At 47.5% G+C, this 26287-nt stretch overlaps 1 protein-coding gene across 1 annotated transcript in view; it reads right to left on the minus strand.

Annotated features, from left to right (window-relative positions):
• cand2 (cullin-associated and neddylation-dissociated 2 (putative)) overlaps window positions 1-26287 on the minus strand; it is a gene marked incomplete at its 5' end in the record, with an annotated part of 128332 nt that overhangs the window by 14569 nt on the left and 87476 nt on the right. The window contains 6 exons of the mRNA XM_084316751.1: window positions 550-771; window positions 2377-2532; window positions 2991-3109; window positions 3412-3553; window positions 6437-6729; window positions 24800-24942. Coding sequence (XP_084172877.1) covers window positions 550-771; window positions 2377-2532; window positions 2991-3109; window positions 3412-3553; window positions 6437-6729; window positions 24800-24942 — 1075 coding nt within the window. The remainder of the gene's footprint in view (window positions 1-549; window positions 772-2376; window positions 2533-2990; window positions 3110-3411; window positions 3554-6436; window positions 6730-24799; window positions 24943-26287) is intronic.

Consider the following 26287-nt stretch of genomic DNA (forward strand, 5'->3'; position numbering starts at 1 on the left):
TACCTGTGAGCAGTCTAGCGGCAGTGTTTTGGGGTAGTTGTAGACAAGCTATGGTGGATTTATTAAGCCCCAGGTACAGGGAGTTATAGTAGTCTAAGCGTGAAGATATGAAGGCGTTATTACTCTTTCCAGGTCTGAGGGGGAGAGAATGGCCTTGATCCTGGCTATGGACCGGAGCTGGAAAAAACACCCCTTCACCACGAGTTAATTGAAGGAAAACTCGGGGTCAAAGAGCACGCCCAGGTTTTTAACAAAGGGCTTGACTAGGGGAGACAGGTTACCCAGGCTGCTGGCAGCCTGGCAATGACACTGGTGTGTCTGAGATGTGTCTCATCTCAGTCCACTAGGTATATTCAGTTTATTCACACTTCTATATATTCACGACTGGAGGGCAGGTTTACAAGTTGACGTGTGCGGCAGAGCGGGAGTTGCAGCAGATCTCTCTGAGTGACATTGTAGTTTATTATTTGCATTCACTGTTCAGTTTTTTCTGGGAAGAAACCGACATCAAACCTAATGTATACCTGCGTTGCCAGTGACACAGTATACCTTTATGGATGAGGCTGCGATGAGTGTGATGGTCCTGACTGCCATCAATCTAGTGATTTCATTCTTCAACCGCTCCAGGAAGATCACCAGCACCGCCTGCAGCTCTGACCCCAGAAGGTCACCTAAGTGACACACCATGTGACCCATACAGGAAATGGCCCTCTCTTTCACTTCCTGGTCTATGTCTGTGGCCTTCAGCCTCCTTAGTGTCCCGGAGAAAACCTTAGAACGAGAAACAGTATATTCTCACAATAGCATATTTTATTCAATAAAAGATTCATATGACATTGGGTGTTTTGAAAGTCAACTCAAAAACCCATTTGTTCAAGTCATTGGATGTTGATGATGTTGTTAGTGTCATTTATATATACAATGGAAGACTACACCTTGACCTGACCTGCCTACTGCCTTCACTGTCTACAACTGCCTTACACTGTAATCATAACTACCTACCTCAAACTATAGTCTACCCATATAACTAATGATACATGTAACATGTACAATAATGCTGTATACACCATATTTATATATTCAAATGTACTGTATATATATATCCACATCTGTCTGCATATACCTGCATATATCTCATAACTCTGTATGATAGCATGTACAATAATACTGTATATACCGTGTATATATTGTGGCAGATCTCACCCCCACTCCCATGGATATGTGAAGGATGGGAGATACTTTTGCCATGGAAGGAGTAGAGTCAATTAGGTAGCTGATTAGTACTGATAGAACACACCTGCACATCATAGTCCACCCACATCTCACGTGCACACACCCAGACCCACACACTACAGTGGAGGGTTGGAGTTGTTGTTAGTGAGAGAGAGATTGTTGTATTCGGAGTTGTGAAGGTGAGAGGTAGTGAGAGGAGAGGTGAAGTCGAGTAGGTGTTCTTTGTGTACTGGACCCTGGATTGGCTGAGAAACCCCCTTGTGTCCTGACCCTGGACCGGACGACTACCCTGAGTATTGAACAATCCCCTTTTTCGGCGAGCCTGTTTTGTGTTTTTGACCCTCGGACTGTATCATGACCATTATTTTGCTTTTCCCCAGTGGATTCTGCCTTTAATTCAATAAATACCTGTATTGATTGATATTGCTCTTGTGTGGACATTTTAATTTGTTTGTATTTGAACCGTGGTGAGTCTGAACACCACCAGGCTCGTATATCTAGACTATATCTATATCTGTACATATTCCTTACCTCCACTTACTAGTTATACTGCTGGCCAATATGACTTACTACCATAGGGTCTTTATACCTGTATCACTTTACATAATACTATAGCACTGTACATACATCTGAATAGCATTATTACTCAGTAGTACTCATTTATATATACTCTAGTTTAATCACCTGTATATTGTATATTGCTATTGCATTTTACTGTTACATTTGCACTCTGGTTAGATGACTCCTTATGACTAACTTATTTCCATTGTACTATACTTATGTATAATGACAATACATTTTAATCTAAAATGGCACATTCATTTAGAAAGGTGAATAGCTTTGTCCAGCAAATAATGGACACCCACAAGCCAACCAGGATCAATCAGAAAGCACACAGGGGTCACCCCCGGTTACTAAGAACGTATTAGTTACAATAGGGTATCTATCCCCTGATATATGCATCTTTAATATCACAAAAGACACAAAATCTTCAAATATGGCCCAAACTGACAAAACAACACACACACACACACACACACACACGCACACGCACACGCACACACACACACACACACACACACACACACACACACACACACACACACACACACACACACACACACACACACACACACACAGCACCTGTTTAATGAAAGGCTTGGGGTCAAATGCTGCTCCAGCTGAGGTCTGGGGCAGTGGTCTCATCACTCTGACCAGCTGCTGGGTCACCAACAGGGCTTCTGAGGTGATCTTATAGAAACTGTCATCCACACACGCCACCACCGGGGGCACTATCACCTGCAGAAAGAAACAAGGGATGTGTAGTACAGGGTCACTACTAGACTCACAGGTGAACACTTGGGGAAATCTATTGTACGTATGTCAGGGGATAGAGCACAGTGACTGATGGGGATGATGGTGTAACAGGGTTATATGTCCTTGCTTACAAATATTTTATTTAATACATTTATGTATCTATCTATTTATGAATGAAGTGTTATAATTACACCAGCAAAACTATATCTACCTATTTATTAATCTTGTTTTCATGAACATGAAATAAAAAGATTAAATGTATCATTATTATACAAACATCTTTGCTGGACATACCGGCCTACAGTAGGAGAGGTGCCTGACTGACTGTTGAGTCAGCGCTTTATATGTAGAATGCAACATTTCTGTGACAGTTTATATGCGGACTGTGTAGAGCCAACGTGTTTTTTATAGTCGGATAAAAGCCGTAATTTTCTTGGGACCTGCATGTGTGTCTGGAAGGCCTGAGGAGGATGGGAGCGGAGGAGCACATGGAGGAAGGAGAGAGCATCAATTCTCATGGTGGAGGAGGTGCTCTTGTCTGTCAGGGAGAACACTATGCCTAGAAGAGAGATAGAGCGAGAGGGAGAGAGAGAGAGAGAGAGAGAGAGAGAGAGAGAGAGAGAGAGAGAGAGAGGGAGAGAGTGAGAGAGAGACAGACAGACAGAAAAGGGTGTGAGAAAAGGAAAGGAGGAGGGCATCTTGTGTGTGTGTGTGTATGCGTGTGTGTGTGTGTGTGCGTGTGTGTGTGTGTGTGTATGCGTGTGCACATGTGTGTATGCATGTGTGTGTGTGTGTGCTTGCGTGTGTGTGTGTGTGTGTGTGTGTGTGTGTGTGTGTGTGTGTGTGTGTGTGTGTGTGTACCAGGTATCAGGGCAGGTATGTGTGTCTCCAAGGCTCCAGGCACTGTGTTGGCCAGCTCAGTCAGCAGACAGAAGCAGCCCTGCCTGGACTTAATACTCTTCTCCTTCAGCTGTCTGTGGAGTGCCTTCACTATTACAGGCACCTGACGAAGGAACACACGCACGCACGCACACACACACACGCACACACACACACACACACACACACACACACACACACACACACACACACACACACACACACACACACACACACACACACACACACACACACACACACACACACACACACACACACACACACACACACACATACACACAAACACAGACATTAATTCCCTAACCATAACCCTTAACACTGCATGCTTAACTTTGGAGCCTAAAACCTTAAGCTAACCTTAAAAATGTTTAGAGTGGATGACGACTCAGACAAGAAAATGTATACCAATGTCCTCCTCTCTCTGTGTTCAGTAGAAAGCTATCCAGCTGCAAACTAGCCTAGTTTAGCACAAATGAATGGAAGCGGATATAGAACACTAGCCTAACTTAAAACTCCGGGAGAGGTGTTTTTGGCCAACAGCTAGGCTAGCTGGTCCGTATGTGTTTCCATTCATTGTGCTAAGCTAGGCTAGCTTGCACCCGGATAGCTTTCTACTGAACGCACAGAAAGGAAATTGATATCTATCTTCTTGTCTCTGACTCTGGAGAAGACGGTGAGCACATTTCCCATAAGGTTGGCATGTTCCTTAACACTTTCCATGCCAGCAGGGGGTGCCAGAAATAGGCGCTTGAGTGCCAACGCTGTAGTCAATGGAGGGCGATCATATTTGCGAACGCATAAACTATATCTTAAATTATGGCTATGTGTCTAATACGCCCGTCGCTTATCAATGACTTGTTTGCAGTCAACATTGTCGAAACGGATTGTTTTTTTAATCGGTTCATTTCCGTTTTATACCATTTTGAAAAACGCTAGTTTTTTGACATTTTCAGAAAAAATTTAAGATTCTGCAGGAATTGCGCTTTACTGTAATACACAAAACACGTTGTAATTTTTCGCCTTTTTTTATCGTTTTCAAATAAACGCTAGATTATCGATAGTATATGTGTACTTATGCACGCTATAGAAGCGGGCTGAAAAATCGATTATCTTATTTCCTGATCAGCACACACACACTCACAGCCACACACACACATATGGGACACGTTGATATTTACATTTACATTTAGTCATTTAGCTGACGCTTTTATCCAAAGCGACTTACAAGTTCTGTACGACAGGTCATCAGGAAGGGTACAACTCTATCAGCTGAGTAACAATATTCATCAAAGTGTTGCGTGTTACAGTGTAGGTTAGTTTATTAGGACAAGTGCATGACAGTATGGTTAGTTAGGGTTAGATTTTTTTGTATTTCTTTATATTTTTTTATTTCAGATAATGGTTGAAGAAGTGCGTCTTTAGTCGACAGCGAAAGATTGGATTGATATATAGGTGAAAACAGCTCTGATTATCCCAAGACTGGTAAAATAGATTCCTTACCTTAGATCAGATGTTCTCCAAAAAGATTATTCCAATTCCTGATCGCCATTCCAAATATCGATCACGTTTATTGATCCAACGATGGGTGGTCGAAAGACATATTCCACGCTGTTCTTTTTTGTTTTTTTTTTATTATCTTTTCCCCCTCCTTTTTCCTCCATTTTTCTCCCATCCCAATGTTAGTCGTTATGCCAATTCCCAATCCCCTTCCTGGTCGCTGCGCACAGTCGGTCTGGGAGAGTGGAGGCTATCACATGCTTCCTCCGACACATGTGTAGCAAATCAACCGCTTCTTTTCACCTGGCAGCGCGGACTCTCACTGAGAGGGTGTAACGTGTGGAAGGATCACACTACCCCCCTTAGATCCTTTCCTCGCTGAGCAGGCGCCCCGACCGAACTGTAGGAGTCGCTGTTTACAACGACCAGGACCCACCCACCAGCTTTCCCACCCCTAACACTGCCAATTGTGTTAGTATGAACGACCAGCCAAGCTGGAACCCAGCGTCTCCTGCGTTGGTGGCGAATGCCTTGCCCACTACACCACCTAGCCGCCCCTTATTCCACGCTGTTCTGATGGTGGGCAATGAATGGGATCGGCTCGGATTACATGCCTGACAAGTAAAATGTGGAATCCGGACTCTTTTTTTCCCATCCATTTCATTCAGTCCAATCCAATGGGGTGCAATACCATCCAGAGAGACGATAGGAGGCGGTATTTTCCCTGTTCGAGCTCAGACAGATCCCCACTGGTAACGTGAGGCTAGATTGATGAAAAATGAATGGAAATCGATAATAAAAAAAATAACGATTAAAAACGAGATTTCTCGTCGGTTGGCACTCAACGCATGGCATGAACTAACAAGATTTCTCGTGGCTGGCACTCAAAGTGTTGTTAACAGGGTTACTAAGCTAGAATGTGACAAATTCACAAGACAGTGCACAGGAACACACTTTAAGAAGTATTTTACAGGGGCGGCTAAGTGGCGCAGTGGGCAAGGCGCTCGCCACTAATGCAGGAGATGCTGGGTTCGAGCCCAGCTCTCGGCATTGCTACCAGCTTGGCTGGTCATTCATACTAACGCAATTGGCAATGTTACTTGTTAGGGGTGGGAAGCTGGTGGGTGGGGATCGGACGGTGTGGACAGCGACTCCTACAGATCAGTTGGTGCGCCTGCGCAGCAGAATCAGGAAGCGACGCGGGCGGCGTGTCCCTCCCACGCAGACCCTCGCCGCTGAGAGATCGCGCTGTGCAGGTGAAAAGATGCGACGGCTGCCTCCTCGTGTACCGGAGGGGACACGTGATGCAAGGCTTCGTCCACATTGCAGCCGGCCTGTGGGAGGCATGGCCTAACAGCGTTCGAGACAGGGGAGGGTAGAATTGGACGATACGAAATTGGGATGGGAGAAAAATTGAAAATGGGAGAAAAGGTAGATTAAAAAAAAAAATATTTTACACACTTTATGTGCGTCCTTCATGCCATACTACCTGTTTCTTTAGCATGCCAATCACCGGCTCTTCTTCCCCTCCCACCCCGTGATTGGACCCGCTCTGGGACCCCGCCCGCGTCTGCCTCAACAGCGTCACAAACGCCGCAAAGATGTCCGACCGCACATTCTCCTCCCGCTCCTTGAAGCGTGCGAGCAGGGTGGGGCAGACAGAGGAGTAGAAGGAGAGGAGGAGGTCCCTCCGAGTGGCGATCAGCGCCTCCAGACACTTGACGGAGGAGCGGCGAACCTTCCAACTCATGTCATCGTCGTCACTGTACTCGTCGTCTGACTCTGAAAAGAGGGAGGGAAGGAAAAATGGAAAGAATGAGTGCTATGTGTCTCTTCCTGATTGCTCCCAATTAGGATGACCAAATCCGTATGATCTAAATGCAGGACAGCATGTCGATTTTGCGGGACATTTGTTGAAATTGCGGGACAGTAATGAATACGTATGTAAGAATCATGTTTACATAATGTATTCATAATTTCTATCAAAATATAAGCATTTAATGTATTAAAAACACAATATTGTTGCGTCTTAATTGCTTATTATACTCATAATTATATAGAAGACCATACCATGCAATCCAACATGCTGTTAAGAGGTTCCCGAGTCCTATGGCTATAGTTAAGAAGTATATGTAACCTGTGACCTCTCTTGTAATGTGATACTGAAGTGCATACATTGTCTACACTGGCTTCCTTGATTCTAAACCTGTCCAGAACATACTACAAAGTTTAAATGTTTCATTCAATGATAATCTGACAACATTTTACAATTATTAAAATGATAATACTTTTAATACTCTTTTTTGAATCATATATATGTAGCCCGTTTGATCTTGTCTGCGTTGTGTTTAGTCGATTCGACCCCTGTTAAGGGATCGCCCTGAGTGGGAGTTGAACCCCGGACGCCCGCATCGCGGGCGGCATCACAGACCACTAAGCAAGAAGTGAATTCACTTCTTGCTTCCGGGTCTGGATGCCTCTGGGGAGTGAGTTTACTTGCAGTACCGCTTACCATCCACAGCCACTGAACTACTTGTACCATCAAGTCAAGTCAAGAGTTTTATTTGTCACGGTGTAACTGAGGGGTACAATTCCCTGACTGTATTACTAGATATGATACTTACTACCACTACCTTTGTACTTAATATTCGGCCACCCAGTACACGGCATAAATATATTATCATAAACACTCTCACGTAGATGAAACGGATCCAACACAAATGTACGAAGTCGAAGTATGCGTTTATTACTACACAGCAATGGTGTGTAGAGCAAGCACTTAATCACTTAATTACATTTATGAATTGAAATAGTATGCACTTTTATGGCAAAGAGTATTCGTCGGTATATCAATAGAGAATGTCCAATCTCTGATGGCGCAGGTGGTAAATATACGACCTGGAATAGTTAAGGAATAACAGCAATGATACTTTAATGATTATATACTAGATACACTAAGGGGGGGTTAATCCGGTCGCTTGTAAGCCGACAGGAGTAGGAGGGGGGGGGGGGGGGGTAGAATCCGGCTGCCTCGTCCGGCCAAGGGTATCCCAGGTGAACCCACTGTAGTGCCGTTCAATGCGCCGGCGATCCTTGGACCACAGATGAAAGCAGGTGGACTCTTTGTGGGCCGGCTCTCTCCGGTCCACGGGGGAGAGACGTGAAGCGACCTCGTCTTGCAGAGCGTCTCCTCACCTTGCGTCCTCTCCAGGGGGGGGGGGGTTCCAACACACGGCAGTGTCGGGGGTCTTTATCCATGGAATAATCAAAGTATACAAAGCATAATCCGTGCCTAGGAAGGCGGGCTGTCGTCGGTAGAATAATCCAGTATACAGGTCCACTCGCTCGTCGGCTCTGGGGCTCCTCGGGTGCAGCTTCACATGGGGTCAACCACCCTGGGTAAGCAGCCAGTTCTCTGCCCGAAACGATGGGGTACTGACTACGGTAGTATTCTCACCGCACGAAGCACTATATATTAACAGACTATTATTAGCTTAATAGACTACGTCCAACTCGACGATATAGTGCCAAATATGACTATTCAAATATTAATATACACGATGTCTCAATACCGATGGTAGGCGAACTTGGCCTTACTCCCACACGTGGCGTCGCGGGGAGGCTTTACGTCTGTGACTCTATTGGAGGGTAAGAAACTGGACTGAAAAGAAAGTCCTACTTTAGTAGCGCAGTATATATACGCACTATGAACAAATAGTCCCATTAGTGGTGCGGTAGCCAGATTCCTACGCGGAACTAGGACTTGTTCGTACATGTGGAGCGGTACGTTTGAACTGGGTCTGAGGGGTATGGCAGCCTGGCACCAAGGTCTCGACCAATAGTAGAATGGAGACTATTATGGGATGTTCAGTAGGCTAGAATGGATATTCAATGCATATTGTACAAGGAATATACAAGGGATATCAGGGAATATTAGAGAATATACAAATACAATTAAATATATATATATAAATAAATATATATATTCGGTTTAATCTGGCCCTTCACAACAGCCACCCCCTGAATAGGTCCCAGACCTAATCAGTTAAACAGAGACAGATTAATCGCGTTGTCTATTTACACATAAGGGTTTGCTGTAGGGGTCAGTCAACTTCACAAAGTCATAGGGTTGTAGGGTCATGGTCATCATCGATTGTGTCTGGGAGTCGAGGCAGTTCTATGAGCCTCGCCACGGGACGGGTGTAAGTGCGACCCTGGACGAGCACTTCAGCTGCTCGGACCTTGCCGTCGGCACCGGTGATCACTTTGCTTACGCGGCCGGCCGGCCACATAGCTCTGGGCATTGATTGATCAATAATCATGACGACTGTTCCTTCTGTCAAATTGTCTCTCTCCTTTACCCACTTCTGGCGGGTCTGTAGAGACGGTAGGTAGTGCAGTAGGAAACTGTTCCAAAACTTGTCGGCTAATACTTGGCTGTACCTCCACATTCGTCGGCCGTTCGCTTCTTCAGGCCGGTACATTGTCTGTGGTAATGCAGGATCTAGCCGCCCCATCAGGAGTGTGTTGGGGGTAACTGGGTCGATATCCGCCACATCACTGGAGACATATCCGAGGGGCTTCGAGTTAAGTACTCCCTCAATCTCCGTGAGGACTGTCATTAGGACTTCTTCCGCCACAGTCTGGGCCCCAAGTACTGCGTACAGGGCTGTCTTTATGGAGCGCACTTCTCGTTCCCAAGTGCCACCGAAGTGGGGTGCGTTTGGGGGGTTGAATTGGAAATCAACCTGTGCTGGAGCGAGGTGGGTCTTAAGTTCTGGGCCCATAGCTTGGAAGCTCTCTCTCAGCTCTCTTTCGCCGCCTTTGAAGTTTGTCCCATGATCGGACAATAGGGTAGACGGTCTTCCTTTCCGTGATGTGAATCTTCGGAAGGCCATAAGGAATGAGTCTGTGCTCATGGTCGGGAGACGCTCGATGTGTATCGCTCTGGTGGTCATGCATTTGAATACAATACCCCACCGCTTCTCGGTTCCTCTTCCTTTCTTTATGTGCAGCGGGCCAAAGCAGTCCATACCCGTTGAGTGGAATGGCTTGTCACCGATTCGGAGGCGACATGGAGGAAGGTCAGCCATCCTTGGTATGCTGGGCTGCGCGCGCCACTTGCGGCAGTCTAGACATGTTCGCTGGAAGCGTCGTACCGCCTCTCTTCCTTGTAGGATCCAGTAACAACGTCTGATTTCCGCGAAGACTCTTTCTGCTCCTGCGTGATGTACATCCTCATCGTATTTCTTTATAATCAGCTCTGTGACCTTGTGTCGGCTGTTCAATACGATCGGGTATTTAATGTCATCCGGTAGATTGGGGGCTCTGCGTAGGCGACCACCCACTCTGATGAGGGTATGAGCGTCGCTCTCGGGGGCCAGATGAATTAATCTGCTGTCGGATGGGACGGGCTTTCCTCCCTGTAGACAGGCCAATTCATCGGGGAACGAGTCTCTCTGGGCTCGCTGCAGTAGAAGCAATTCTGCTTCCTCGTAGTTAGCTGCTGACATATCAGCGGGGGACTTGCACTCCGGGTGGTACCGCAGGAATGTTCTTTGTTGTGCACTCTCTATGGACGTGCAATCGTCTATGTTAGGGTCGGTGGAGGCTACGGTGCTCAATCCACAGAACACAGACTTCTTATTTTCCACCTCCTCTGGACTTGCTTCCCTCGGGATAGGCATGGGCCACTGTCCTTCCGGGAGTCTTAGGAATGCGGGGCCGTCACTGTAGACATTGCGACGGGTGAGGTCATCCAGGGGGATCCCCCGGGTGATGACGTCAGCTGGGTTCTGTTTTGTATCAACGTAGCGCCACTCTGTTTCTCCGGTTAACTCTTCGGTTAAGTCTTGAATCTCGGTGACTCTGACTCCCACGAAGACTTTGTACTTGCATGAGTCCGATTTGATCCAGGCGAGTACCGTCGTGGAATCTGACCACAGGATTGTTCTAGACACCGGTATGGTGAGCTCACGTTGGATGAGCGTGGCTAGGTGCGCTCCGGCTAGGGCTGCGCAGAGCTCTAGACGTGGGATAGATTGTTGCTTGCGTGGGGCTATTCTCGAGCGGGCGAGGACAAATGCTGTGTAGATCTCTCCCCCCTGGTCTTGGGCCCGCAAGTAGGCTACTGATCCGTATGCGACCTCTGAGGCGTCACTGAAGACGTGTAAGTCCATTTTACATGTCTCTGGCCTCACCGTGGGTGGGAAGTAGCTTCGGCGCATATTAACGCCTGGGAGTGAGTGGAGCTCCATCTCCCACTCTCTCCAGGTGGATGCAAGGTGTGCGGGAATGGGGTCGTCCCAGCCCTGGTCCTTGTCCCACAATGCTCGTACAATCATTTTTGCCCTGGTGGTGTACGGTAGAATACATCCTAGCGGGTCATATTGTCGGGCGAGTGTTGTGTACACACTCCGTCTGGTGGTCGGCGCCGCCGCCGGCCTTCCCTGCTCCGTAGTCAGGGGCTTGTGTCTGTAGTGAAGCGAATCTGTTTTGAATCGCCACACCAATCCCAGGGTCATCTCCTGGGCTTCTCCCGGGATTGTAGCCATCCAGGTCTCGCTGCTGGCTGCCTTGTCCTCGGAGGAGAGGCTGCGCAGTACTTGCGGATCGCTGCTGGCCCACTGCCTGAGATCAAAGCCGCCTTTGATCAATGAGGCGCGGAGTTTAATCAGGAGAGCCTCGGCTTCTTCTTGGGTTGAAAGGCTTTGTAGACAGTTGTCTACGTAGAAGCTGTTCTTTACGCTGTGTCGGACCTCTTCTTCCGCTGCTGGGTCCTCTGCTACATGTTTCTGTAGTGCAAATGTAGCACAGCAGGGGCTGCACGTCGTTCCGAAGGGGAGGACTTCCCATTGGTAGATGGCTGGGTGCTCATCTCCTGGCTTCTCTCTCCATAGGAACCGTAACAGGGGCTTGTCCGCCTCTACTAATCTCACCTGCAGGAACATTCCTTTAATGTCCCCGCTGATGGCCACCTTTTCCTGGCGGAAGCGGAGTAGAACGCCGAGTAGGGAGGGGCCGAGTGTGGGACCGGGCAGTAACTCTTTATTTAGATTTTGGGATCCGATCTGGTAGCTGCAGTTAAATACTATGCGGTCTTTACCGTTGTGATGGACCTTGTGGTGGGGCACGTACCACGATTCAGTGGTCTGGTCAGCCTCTTTAATGTCCATCTTTGTGACGTGTCCCGCTGTGATGAGCTTCTCAATCTCAGCGCGGTATACACTCTCTTGGGCGGGGTTCTTGGCTAAGCGCCGCTCCGTGTTCAGCAGGTACCGTTCTGTGGCGTCTGTCTTGGCGTGGAAAGTAGGCATTCCTTCTCGCCGCAGGAGTGGCGTGGCGTATCTCAACACGCCGTTGACCGGGACTCTCTTGGTCCCTGTCTCGAGGAGGTGAATGGCGTAAATGTCATCTTTAGAGCGAATGTCTTTCTTTCCGTTCTTAAAGGGCATTTGTTCCAAGGTCCATAGCCGCTCTACGTGTTGCAGGAGTGCGGTTTCTCCCTCTGTGACTCGGGAGTGGAGACATCTAGTGGCTGTACTTCGGTTGAGAGATTTGGCGAGCGGGCCTTGGAGAGTCCATCCCAAACGGGTCTCGACTGCTGCAGGACAGCCTCGGGGTCCGGTATGAACCCGGTCTATCGGGACAATGAGGTCTGCATGGTCGGAGCCTATCAACAGGGTCGGCATAGCATTGTCTATGAGCGGGATCGGTAACTTGCGCAGATGTGCATATTTCTCCATCAGCTTGGCGACGGGGTATGTGTACCGCGACAGTCCTATTTCTTGGCTGGTGAAAGCGTCTGCAATCTGGTACCGTCGCTCAGGCTGGCCGCTTGCTGCGATAGAGAATGAGACATTCTCGCCCTTTATCGTCTTCAAATCTCGTCTTATTGTCCGAATTGTCATTTGGGTTTCGCTTCCCCGCAGCCCTAGCTGGGCCGCAGCGGAGGCGAGCAGCAGGGTCTTCTCTGACCCGTCATCGAGGACGGCGTAAGTGTCCAGGACTTTATTCTGGTAGCTTAGTGTCACACGCACTACTTTTAGGAGTACTCGGGCTCCACTGCTGCTGGCGGGATCGATGTACATGACGCTCGCTTTGCGGCTGGATGGTGCGGGTGAAGGGCGCCGTCTGTTACTGTCGTGAAGTATGTCCAGATGGGCTCCATCGCACTTGGTGCACCTTTTCTTTAAGCGGCATTCGGCTGCCATGTGTGAGCGTGCACAGCGAAAACAGCGCTTGTTGGACTTTATCCCTTGACCTGCTTCCTCCGCGTTCAGCTTGGGGAAGGAGTCACATTGCGCTATCCAGTGTTCTTTCTCACAGTAGGGGCACACTATCTTCCACTTCTCCGTTCTGGAGGGGGTACTGTGGCTCCTGCTGCTCGGTACTGACTCCGATTGGTGCATCACAGTCACCGATCTTCTTCCATCATTTAGTCGTCTGGTTCCTTCTCTGGAGCCAGGGGTGCTCCGTCCGAATGTATCTAGCCGTAGGCTGCTGACTTCTCTCGCCAGGAAGTCTGCTAGATCGAGGAGGTTCGGTTCGGGGCCATTCGGGTCTCGGTGGTCCCTCTGCCGCCTAAAGCGCTCCTGACGAGCGGGCGGCAGCTTCTCCAGAATCCTTTCCACATTTGAGTTGGCGTAAAGTTCATGCCTCCCCTTCTCTCTTTGCGCTCCCAACATCCCTACCAGGGACTGCACTCTGATGGACAGGTCGTCCAGTGCTCGATTGTCTATTGCTGGGGGTAAGCGGTCGATGTGTCGGATCTCCTGGATCACGTAATCCCATATGCGCCCATACCTCTGGTCCAGTGCTACCAGCGCTGCTGTGTATGGGGTGGTGGAAGTCGCGTAGGCGAGCGCTATATTATGTGCGCGGGGCACCTTTAAGTGCTTCAGTAGGATGGCGTATTTGTGGCGTTCATCCAATACATCCACCAACATGGTCTCCAGACACATGCGGAGTTCTGTATACTGGGCCCGGTTCTCTTGGGTGAAGTCGGGTACCATAGGCGTGCCAATGTATGACGCTGACTGTGGATACATCGGCGAGCGTTGGGGGAGAGGCCTCCTAGGCGAGTCTCCTCCCGCTCCTTGGTATGGGCTGGTACCGGCAGTGTACCATGGCCCGCTTGTCCAGGTGCTGTTCCTCGGTGCGGGTCGTGCGTCGTGCTCACCCGTGTATAGAGTCGGGGGTCTGTAGCGCAGCTCCGCGGGAGTATAGCCTGGGCTGTACCGGACCTCCTGGTCCGGTAGAGTACTGTGCTGTCTTCGGGCGTGGTTCTCCTCCTCTTCCTCTTCGTCTTCAGTTAGGTCATCCAGGGCTTGTAGTCTCTGGTTTAGCCTCTCCACAGGATATGCTGCTCCTTCCCGGTTGCTAGGTCTCGCTTGGACCGGTGGGGGGAGGTGGTCTGTGGGGGGTATAGACCTCGTCTGTTGGTCAAGTTCAGGGTTGTTTACTCGGCTAGGGGATGCCGCCCTGGAGGTGTGTCTAGACGAGTTCCTGGAGCCTCTGGCGGAGGGAGAGGGTGTTGTCCGTCTGATCAGCTGTTCTATTAGTTGCGACTGCTGTCTGTCGCGCGCTGCGTCCCGTTGAGCACCGGCTCGTTCTCGGGCCACATTCTCTTCCATCTGAATGCGTCTTATTTCTAGACGTATCTGCTCGTGTTCGCTTCGCTGCTGGATCTGCAGTCGGTCGCGTTCAGCAGCGGCGTTCAGGCTGATGAGGAAGGCCTGCTGTAGGGTCCTCTCTGCCTCGCTGGGAGAAGGCGGTTGTATAGGGGAGCCTTCCCTCGGGGTACTCCTTGCGGAGCCTTGGAGCTCTATCTCCACGGTGCTCTCCCCGTCTTCTTCCGTGCCGAGTTCTCTCTCGGTAGCGTTGTATTCCTCCCGGGACTCATCGGGGACTACTTCTTCAGTACTGGCGGGGTGTGAAGTCATGTCTGGTTCCCACTGGTCCCCACCGTGAACTTGGTCAGTTACATTAGAGCCCGTAGGGGCCTCTATGGTCGGGGTAGTCTGGGCGTTGGGGTTAGACATACTTTTACTTTCTAGTTTTACCGCGTTTACTGTTAGTAGAAGACTAGGTTGTTGACTGACAGCGTAAGCCTCTAAGTACTGAGGGAGCCGTCGTTCGCGCTGCGGGCGTTGGTTAGGAGGATCGTTTCGTGGAGTGTTCATCATAGGCCATTTCAATATTAATAACACTATATTAATATTACACTGATTACCATCCGGCTCGAAGGACCAATTGTAACTGAGGGGTACAATTCCCTGACTGTATTACTAGATATGATACTTACTACCACTACCTTTGTACTTAATATTCGGCCACCCAGTACACGGCATAAATATATTATCATAAACACTCTCACGTAGATGAAACGGATCCAACACAAATGTACGAAGTCGAAGTATGCGTTTATTACTACACAGCAATGGTGTGTAGAGCAAGCACTTAATCACTTAATTACATTTATGAATTGAAATAGTATGCACTTTTATGGCAAAGAGTATTCGTCGGTATATCAATAGAGAATGTCCAATCTCTGATGGCGCAGGTGGTAAATATACGACCTGGAATAGTTAAGGAATAACAGCAATGATACTTTAATGATTATATACTAGATACACTAAGGGGGGGTTAATCCGGTCGCTTGTAAGCCGACAGGAGTAGGAGGGGGGGGGGGGGGTAGAATCCGGCTGCCTCGTCCGGCCAAGGGTATCCCAGGTGAACCCACTGTAGTGCCGTTCAATGCGCCGGCGATCCTTGGACCACAGATGAAAGCAGGTGGACTCTTTGTGGGCCGGCTCTCTCCGGTCCACGGGGGAGAGACGTGAAGCGACCTCGTCTTGCAGAGCGTCTCCTCACCTTGCGTCCTCTCCAGGGGGGGGGGGGTTCCAACACACGGCAGTGTCGGGGGTCTTTATCCATGGAATAATCAAAGTATACAAAGCATAATCCGTGCCTAGGAAGGCGGGCTGTCGTCGGTAGAATAATCCAGTATACAGGTCCACTCGCTCGTCGGCTCTGGGGCTCCTCGGGTGCAGCTTCACATGGGGTCAACCACCCTGGGTAAGCAGCCAGTTCTCTGCCCGAAACGATGGGGTACTGACTACGGTAGTATTCTCACCGCACGAAGCACTATATATTAACAGACTATTATTAGCTTAATAGACTACGTCCAACTCGACGATATAGTGCCAAATATGACTATTCAAATATTAATATACACGATGTCTCAATACCGATGGTAGGCGAACTTGGCCTTACTCCCACACGTGGCGTCGCGGGGAGGCTTTACGTCTGTGACTCTATTGGAGGGTAAGAAACTGGACTGAAAAGAAAGTCCTACTTTAGTAGCGCAGTATATATACGCACTATGAACAAATAGTCCCATTAGTGGTGCGGTAGCCAGATTCCTACGCGGAACTAGGACTTGTTCGTACATGTGGAGCGGTACGTTTGAACTGGGTCTGAGGGGTATGGCAGCCTGGCACCAAGGTCTCGACCAATAGTAGAATGGAGACTATTATGGGATGTTCAGTAGGCTAGAATGGATATTCAATGCATATTGTACAAGGAATATACAAGGGATATCAGGGAATATTAGAGAATATACAAATACAATTAAATATATATATATAAATAAATATATATATTCGGTTTAATCTGGCCCTTCACAACACACGGCATACAAGTATACAATGAAATGCGGGTGGTCTTGCCCGCAACGATGTGCAATACAGTAGTACAACATATAATAGAATCCAATAGACAACATTGTGCAATAAACAGGTAACATAGTGGGACATCACGGTATTTGTACATAGTTATTTACAGAGCATGAAGGACATGCTAGGTCCCTAGGTAGTGCAATACACTGTTACTATACTATTTTTAAAGTGACCTTTCTTTGTGTCCATAAGTGTGGGCGTGTGCAGCATGAGTGAGTGCTTTCTCATGTTAAAGTGGCTGCTAGTGTGCGAGTGTGCACAGCGTGTGTGTCGTGTGTGTGCTAATGTGTGCTTGTGTGTGTAGGGTTCAGTGTTCTGTGACCCTCAGTGTTCATTGTTCAAGGCTCTGATGGCCTGGGGGAAGAAGCTGAGCCGAAGCCTCTCTGTCCTAGTAGCTGGTGTTCGCAGGCGTCTGCCTGACCTCAGCAGCTGGAACAGGCTGTTATTGGGGTGGTGAGGGTCTTTCATTATTCTGCAGGCTCTGGATTTGCACCTTTTGTTGTATAGAACCTGCAGGGGAGGTAGTGCAATACCCGTGGTACGCTCGGCAGAGCGCACCACTCTCTGTAGGGCCTTCTTGTCCTGTGCCGTGCTGTTACCATACCAGGCAGTGATGTTTCCAGTCAAGATGCTCTCTACAGCTCCGGAGTAGAAGGACTGGAGTATCTTCCCCGATACTCTGAACTTCCTTAACTGTCTCAGGTGGTAGAGGCGCTGCTTCGCCTTTTTTACAACTGTGTCTATGTGTGTTGACCATGTCAGATCCTCTGAGATGTGGACCCCCAGGTACTTAAAGCTGCTCACCCTGTCCACGGTGGCCCCGTTTATCCTCAGTGGTGTGTGTGTCTCCTGCTGTCCTCTCCTATAATCCACGATCAGCTCCTTGGTTTTACCAATATTCAGGAGCAGGCTGTTGTCCTGGCACCAGCGTTCCAGTACCTCAACCTCCTCCCGGTAGGCCTTCTCGTCGTTGTCCGAGATCAGCCCCACCACCACCGTGTCGTCTGCGAACTTCACTATGGAGTTGGAGCTGAACTTGGCCACACAGTCGTGTGTGTATAGTGAGTACAGCAGGGGGCTCAGAACACAGCCCTGGGGGGACCCGATGCTCAGGGTGATGGTGTTGGAGGTCTGACCCCCCACCCTGACCGCCTGGGGTCTTTCACTCAGAAAGTCCAGTACCCAGGCGCTCAGAGCGGAGCTCAGACCCAGCTCGATCAGCTTGTCCACCAGTCTGGTGGGGACTATGGTGTTGAACGCTGAGCTGTAGTCAATGAACAACAGTCTCACATAGCCCCCCTTCTGACGGTCCAGGTGAGAGAGGGTGCTGTGCAGTACTTGGGAGACCGCATCGTCAGTGGACCTGTTTGGCCTGTATGCAAATTGCATAGGGTCCATATCGCTGGGGAGGGAGGCACAAATGTGATCCTTGACCAGCCTCTCGAAACATTTCATGGCCACAGAGGTGAGTGCCACCGGTCTGTAGTCATTGAGACCTGCTGGGGAGGGTTTCTTTGGTACCGGGATAATGGTAGACATCTTGAAGCATCGTGACTGTGGATATACTGCGGTACCTCCGTTACACTCACCCCCCTAAACTCACTCCACCCAGGGCATCCGGGTCACGGCACCACATGTAGCCCGTTTGATCTTGTCTGCGTTGTGTTTAGTCGATTCGACCCCTGTTAGGGGATCGCCCTGAGTGGGAGTTAAACCCTGGACGCCCGCGTCGCGGGCGGCATCACAGACCACTAAGCAAGAAGTGAATTCACTTCTTGCTTCCGGGTCTGGATGCCTCTGGGGAGTGAGTTTACTTGCAGTACCGCTTACCATCCACAGCCACTGAACTACTTGTACCATCGTGACTGTGGATATACTGCGGTACCTCCGTTACATATACATTTGATTTTTTTTATTTACTTTAATTAACATGTTAAATGTAAATATATCACAGGTAGGGGAGAACAGGGATGATTGTTACACTTTTTACTCTAGTGTGAATTGCTCATCATCAAAACATCTTTCAATAGTCATTCCTACATTAAATTGAAGCTTAAGATGTTGGCTTGAAATGTGTATCCCTCTCATTTTCCAACGTATTGTAACAAAGAGGAAAAATTACCTATCAAAGACACTCTGACACATTGTGACAACCAACCCCATCATGGGGAAGGTTGTCACACACTATGGGGTTGGTTGTCACTATGTGTTTTAACCCTTTAATCGCCAAGGACGACTTTAGACGTCATTGCTCGCCATGCTTAATCTGCCAATGACGTTGTACAGCGTCTTTGAGATCAATATTTCAAAAATCTGTCATGGCAATCATATTTCACCCACGGAGACTTGAGACTTGCTGTTGATCTCCTCTCAACTCTCCAACGGTTCAAGACCGCCATCTGGTGGCCGATCGGCGAATCGCCAAAACCGGAAGTGAGCGGCCGGAAGTGGTGCTCACCCATATTTCGTCCGGCCACGCGCTATCGCTCGCGGGACTCCAGCTTGATACACTGGATAGCGATCCGTTGCCAATAACTCGATAAACAACATGATTTGGACGTATAGTATTATACAACCTGGAAATGGATCGCATATATCAACATCCCATAATAGCGATCTTTCTGCTCCACGCTGATCACCCAACGGTCAGAGGAAGCTGCGGTGAGTTTCAGCGTGTTTGATTATTATTATCCATATAAACTGCTCTGATCTAGGCGGCTAGGTGGTGTAGTGGTCTAAGGCACTCGCCACCAGTGTGGAGACGCTAGGATTCGCGTGTTCGAATCCAGCTCTCCACATTGTTTTTCAGTTTGGCTGGTCGTCCGCAGTAATACACATTGGCCGTATTACGGGGAGGGAAAACTGAAGGGTGGGGATCGAACGTTGTGAACAAGCGACTCCTACAAGTCGGTTGGTGCGCCTGCGCAGTAGAATCAGGAAGTGTCGGGGGCAGCGTGAGCCTCCCACGCGTTACTCCTCGACACTGAGAGGTCGAGCTGCGCAGGTGAAAAGATGCGACTGCTGTTACCTCAAGTACCGGAGGGGACTTGTGCTATGTATGACTTAGTCCACATTGCAGCCGGCTTGTGGGAGGCAAGAAACAGCGTTCGTGACAGGGGAGGGTTGAATTGGATGATACGAAATTGGGATGGGAGAAAATATAGAAAAATGGGAGAAAAAGTGGATAAAAAAAAAAAATAAACTGCTCTGATCTATGTAACGCCCATACTACATAAATGATTTAACGTCGGCCACGGACTTATAAACCCCCCCCCCCCCCCCCCCCCTCCGGTCACCAGCAGATGATGAGGCATGGGATGGGTACCTTTCACATTTGAACCGATACCAATCGATACCGGTACCCAACGGTACCTTTTTTCGGTACTTTAGTCTCAAGAAATAAAATGTACCTACCTACCTCAGTCGTAAAAAAAAAAAATCCAAACTTCAAATAACTACAATTTCGACAGTTTTCGGCTTGTCATTGCGCAGACTGCTTTGTTGTTGAATCAAGTCAAATAGGTAAGCATATATTGTGCGTGTGAACGTTGACATGAAAAAATAAAATAAAAAATAAAATAAAAAATTCTGTATCTCACTTGATTCGATACTCGGTAGTACCGACGTGTTTCGGTTCGGTACCTCAAAAGTACCGAATTCGGTACCCATCCCTAGGCATGACGTTTAGGACCTTGTACAATTGAAATTTTTTATCTGACGTCAATCGGTATCAAACTACATTTGATGATCTAATATATGTATTTAAGGCTACAACTCACGTTCTGCAGAATGCGGCAGAAAAAGATAAAAACATATTTATACTTTAGACCGTATTTTAGTATGAATGAAAAAGTAGAACGTTGCTACATCCTAAACGATAGATACTTGACGTTGAATGGGCCATAGTAATGTCAATTTAGCAATACAATTTAAAAAGTTATAGCCCTGCAAAGAAGGGGAACATCTCCATAGACAAATAGAGCTGGCAGAGGATGGTATAAGGATGGATATAAGCGTGGCAGAGAAAGGGTTAATAAGAAAAATCTTAAAAAGAAGGCAAGAAGGAAGAACTAAATTTGAAAGTTGAATTGCATTGACAAGTTGACAAATACATAACTTAAGCATCTTAACATGAACATAAACAGGAAAGACATATTTAGGCCATCCTATATAACTAAATAAGAACAAAATAAATAGGCCTAACAATAATAGCCAACACAACTACTAGGTTACACTCATTCACTATCTGAGTTACAGTGATGGCAAATGTAGGGTCTGGGCACTCCAACTAAGCAGAGCTTGTGTGCCCACTGGTTGCACATCCAACACTTCTCCCATACCTCCCCTGAACGGCTGTTGGAGAACGTTTCCATACAAACCAAACAAAAACAATCATCTTCATCTGATCAAGACTCCTCCTGTTTCTTTCTTTTCTGTTTCTTCTTCTTGCTGGCTGCCTTTTCCAGCTGGGGTGGAGTACACTGGGATGTACTAGACTTGGCAGGTGGTCTAGGCTGGGATGTACTAGGCTTGGTAGGTGGTCTAGGCTGGGATGTACTAGGCGTGGTAGGTGGTCTAGGCTGGGATGTACTAGGCTTGGTAGGTGGTCTAGGCTGGGATGTACTAGGCTTGGCAGGTGGTCTAGGTTGGGATGTACTAGGCTTGGTAGGTGGGCTGGGGTGCATTGGGCTCTGCTTGGTCTGTCCTCAGCTCATCCATCACCTCCTCCAAGTTGGTGAAGAAACGGCCCATGTTGTCACATGTGACAACCAACCCCAAAGAAAATGTGACGACCAAGCCCAACTGGAATGTCTTGCTAGTATCAAGGCTAACAACCATCTAAAAAAGGTTAGTCAACAACAATCTAAACTATAGCTTTCCCTTCACACTTTTTAGGGATAACAATTGTTTCATTATAAACCAATTGTGTAAAAGCCTAGAATAAAAATACTGAGGAGTTGAATATTTACAATTCCACATGAAAAACACAAAAAGTCCTCTCACCTAAAGTTCAGCTGTCTTACTCCAAAGAAGACTATGTAGGTGAGCTCTGATCCCAATTCTGGACATTTCCATACAAAAATATGGGAGAAAGCGCCTTTTGGTAGCGAAATATAATGAATGTGACAACCTACCCATGTGACAACCATCCCCGTTCTCCCCTATATACAGGATGAATATAATAACATGAGAATAGCATGAGTAGGCCTACAAAGAGTGTTATCCTGCATAAGTGAAATACATAAACAAATTAAAACAGCAGTGAACAATAGGAAACAACTATTTAAAAAATGCATCTCGTGCCCAACCCATGCGCGCAGTTGTGAATGATGTGGGCAAGACAGTTTGCCTTCACAATGCTGTCGTGGTCGTCGTGAAGCTTTTTGTACACAGATTTGTGTTTTCCATAGTTAACACTAGCATTATCCGCTGCATATGCAGATATGCGGTCTAAGCCCAGACCATTTTGACGAAGCCTGCTCGTGATCTGGCTGTGGATTGCGTCGCGCATGGCGAGTGGGAAGAGTTTGGTCGCCCCGTGATTAGACGCATCAGATGCCCAGGTGCGCTCGCGCTGGTTAGACTAGGCTATGTAACACAGTATTTGCGGTGCATTAGTGCATGGTTGGGGATTAATGAGAGGACAAAAACAATAATGATTCATATTTAAATTGTTTATTGAAATACGGGACACTTATTGAAATGCAGGAAATTTTTCTTCTGTTGCTGCATGCGGGACAGATGGCTAAATATCGGGACTGTCCCGCACAAATCTGGACATTTGGTCACCCTACTCCCAATGAGGAGAGAGTGTGTGCACTGAAGAAGCACTGAGCCTGGTGTCTCTTTTCAGAGTGATTTGTCTATGTTTTTTTCTTTTTTCTTTTTAAAGGGGACATGCATTGCTATTCCTTGCACTATTTGGGCAACTTTACACAATTCCTGTGAGTCTATGGAAGACATCTGTAAGGTTTATAAAAAAAAAAAAAATCATTGTTTTATATTTCTAATGGAGTACTCAAAAGCATCATTTTCCGGCCTCAGGATTTCTCAGTTATTGGATGGGCTCCGCCCATAAGCGCTTCCACACAGCGTGATACATACGAGAGAGAACGAGCAAGCGAGAGAGAGAGAGAGAGAGAGAGAGAGAGAGAGAGAGAGAGAGAGAGAGAGAGAACGAGCAAGCGAGAGAGAGAGAGGGAGAGAGGGGAGATGCGTCCCAACACACACGCAGTCAAGTTTGTGTGTGTGTGTGTGTCCGACGAGGGAGAGATGGCGCAGACACATTTACACACATTTCTGCAGTCCCTCCCGCCGTCCCTCTCTCTCTCTATCTCTCTTTCTCTCTCCCTCTCGCTCGTTCTCTGCCTGTCAAACCCCGTTTGAGGAAGTGTCGGGTTACAATGCGGTCTCTGGTCTCTGCACTATAATGGTTGATGTGGGCGGTGGAGGTGAGTACAACCAGGGGCGGAGCTATGCAAATCAATGCTATATTAACGTCACAAAAACCGTCAAATCAGAACAGTTTAGTTGAGTGAGGGAGGATCTCGTGAACTTGGTGGCCATTGATTTTGGGCAGAACTTAAACTGAATTCGACAACGCCCTTCCAAATCAGAACGCATCAGGATGCCTCCAAAGCCATGCCTCACTAGGTAGCTACAGTAGTATGCAGCTATGTGTTAGCAGCAGGCCTTTGTACGTGTGCAACTGTTATGCGCATAAAAGTGTGAGTGTCACTAGATAGAGAGCTCGCTTATACCTATAACAATGACCAATAAGATGTGAACACAAGCCCTTACTCTACTCTGCAGAATCTTAACACATTGACGACCAGCATGTAGCGCCGATTTATAGGCCAGAGGACAGAGGTTTGTTTACAAACCGATGTACTTTCTAACAGCTATATATATAATTTATAGTATTGCTATCTGTCCATTCTCATTGTCACTTGAGTGCATAAACCGTGCCTTCATAATGGCTTAAAGAAAATAAAAATCCATCGGTTGGTTGTCATTTTATAGCGCCGTGAATATAAGGTTTATCGCAGTTTTCGCCTCTGTTTTTTTCTGGGGAGCTAGATAATAGGCTAAAGGCTAGTCACGTTATATCAAACGCCATTTCTGCTGTATATATACGAATGAAATTAAACAAACTGTGTAGCATCCGGACTATTACAGAGCATCTATGGATGAAATGGGGGCGGCGGGGAACGCCGATCAGTATTATTGATTAGCAATACAGTGTGCGTTCAAGTAGCCATTTTCACTGATCGATCACGTTACGTTTTAAAACAATGTCCAATCCAGCTGTAATTTGGGTGAATAGTATCCTACCGTCAGGCCATGTGATCGCCGGCAGCATTTCGTCATTAGTCATCGGAATCTGGTAGATCGATATGTCCATTGGCTAATCATAAATCCCATTATTCCAGGCTGAAATATGCGTTCGGTAACGGGATCAAAGATGGAGGGTCTTCGTTTGGAACCGAGGCTCATATGAAACGCCCACAGACAGTAAAAAGATTATTTTTTTCAATCGCCCTCAATGATACTGCAGTGGAGCAATGGCGCCCCTAAGCGGATCTGGCCGGTATTGCATGTTTCGAAAATCAAATATGTGGGTAGGTCCTGCAAGTCGATCGCGGACGTTAATAGCGTTATTAATATGGAATAAAACAATAACAACTCGCCACAAGTTAACTCGTGGCTCTGGTCCTCAACGGGTGGAATCAAAACACGTATATATGTGGACGGTCCACATAGTGTTAACCTATAGTCACCTGCTTGTTGTTATTGTTTTCTATAATCATTTAACCAACTTATTATATGTTTATTATATGTTTTATCATGGAAAGAAACAACTGCATTGAATTGAGGAAGAGAGAAGACAGGGAGAAAGAGAGAGGAAGTGAGAGCAACACCTAAATAGAGATCAATGGTGAATACTGTCCCTCTCCTCCTCACTCTGTCTATCTTTGACACACACACACACACACACACACACACACACACACACACACACACACACACACACACACACACACACACACACACACACACACACACACACACACACACACACACACACACACACACACACACACACACACCTTGATCCAGCCCATCCTCTGTGTCCATGCTATCTTCCTCCTCCTCCTCATTGTCATCATAGTTATAGTTGGGGTCAAAGGTCATGAACTTCAGACACAGCTCGATCACCGTAGCAACATGGGGTGACATTTCCTTAGGACACCTGTCAATCAACAGAGAGAAGGGGAAGAAGCTATAAGCTCAGTTAATTCTTAGACTGAATTTGTAATACATAATATATAAAATGCTATATAAAATAAAACATTATTTTGTTTAGTCTGATGTGCTTTTTTGCAGCCATCAATCAATATGTTGTAGCTTGAAAGCAGCCTTGGTCAGGTTAATAATCATGCCTGGCTCAGCCACAGTCTAGTTACTAATCACACCTGGCTCAGCCACAGTCTATAGTTACTAATCACACCTGGCTCAGCCACAGTCTAGTTACTAATCACACCTGGCTCAGCCACAGTCTAGTTACTAATCACACCTGGCTCAGCCACAGTCTAGTTACTAATCACATCTGGCTCAGCCACAGTCTAGTTACTAATCACACCTGGCTCAGCCAGTCTAGTTACTAATCACACCTGGCTCAGCCAGTCTAGTTACTAATCACACCTGGCTCAGCCAGTCTAGTTACTAATCACACCTGGCTCAGCCACAGTCTAGTTACTAATCACACCTGGCTCAGCCACAGTCTAGTTAATCACACCTGGCTCAGCCAGTCTAGTTACTAATCGCACCTGGCTCAGTCACAGTCTAGTTACTAATCACACCTGGCTCAGCCAGTCTAGCAGTGTTTTGAAGACAATGCAGGCGCTTGCTTCTCGCTGGCCAGACCACGGCTAGTGTAGACAAGGTTTGTGCGCGTGTGTGTCTGCATGTACGGCCTGTACTGTGTGTGTGTGTGTGTCTGCGTGTGTGCGTGTGTGTGTGAGTGTGTGTGTGTGTGTGTGTGTGTGTGTGCGTGTTACACTCCCAGACCTGCACAAGGTTGGGAGAGGCAACCCCACATTGACAGTTGGGACAATAGGAGTTACTGTCCTACACAGGGGATTGATGGTGGTGTTATAGCACCATCTGGTGTTCACCTGCAGTTAATGCAGTCAGTTAAGATGCTATCAGACTGCATTCGAAGTCTTCTATTGTTACAAGTAGGTTATTTGTTACAAGTGTTGTCTGTTTAGGTTGTTCTTATGGTTGGTATTCTTTCCTGTTTTTTGTATCGCCTAATTCCTCTTCCTGTTGTTTTGATTATTGTTTTGTTCTTTGTGCCTGTCTTTCCCCAGCTGTTGTGATTGTTAATTGGGTTCAGTATATATTGTTTGTTGGTTGGTCGAGTCATTATGGCGTCATTGTCTCCTCGTTTTCCCCGTGTCGTGCCTGCCTTCCCTGTTGAGTGAGTTCCTGCCTGTCTACCCCTGGCGTTTTTTTGTTTTCCTTCGTTGTTTAGTAGTACTTACCAGAGGTGTGGACTCGAGTCACATGACTTGGACTCGAGTCAGACTCGA

This window comes from Notolepis coatsorum (genome assembly GCF_963971535.1).
Source record: "Notolepis coatsorum genome assembly, chromosome: 6".
Lineage (NCBI taxonomy): Eukaryota > Metazoa > Chordata > Actinopteri > Aulopiformes > Paralepididae > Notolepis > Notolepis coatsorum.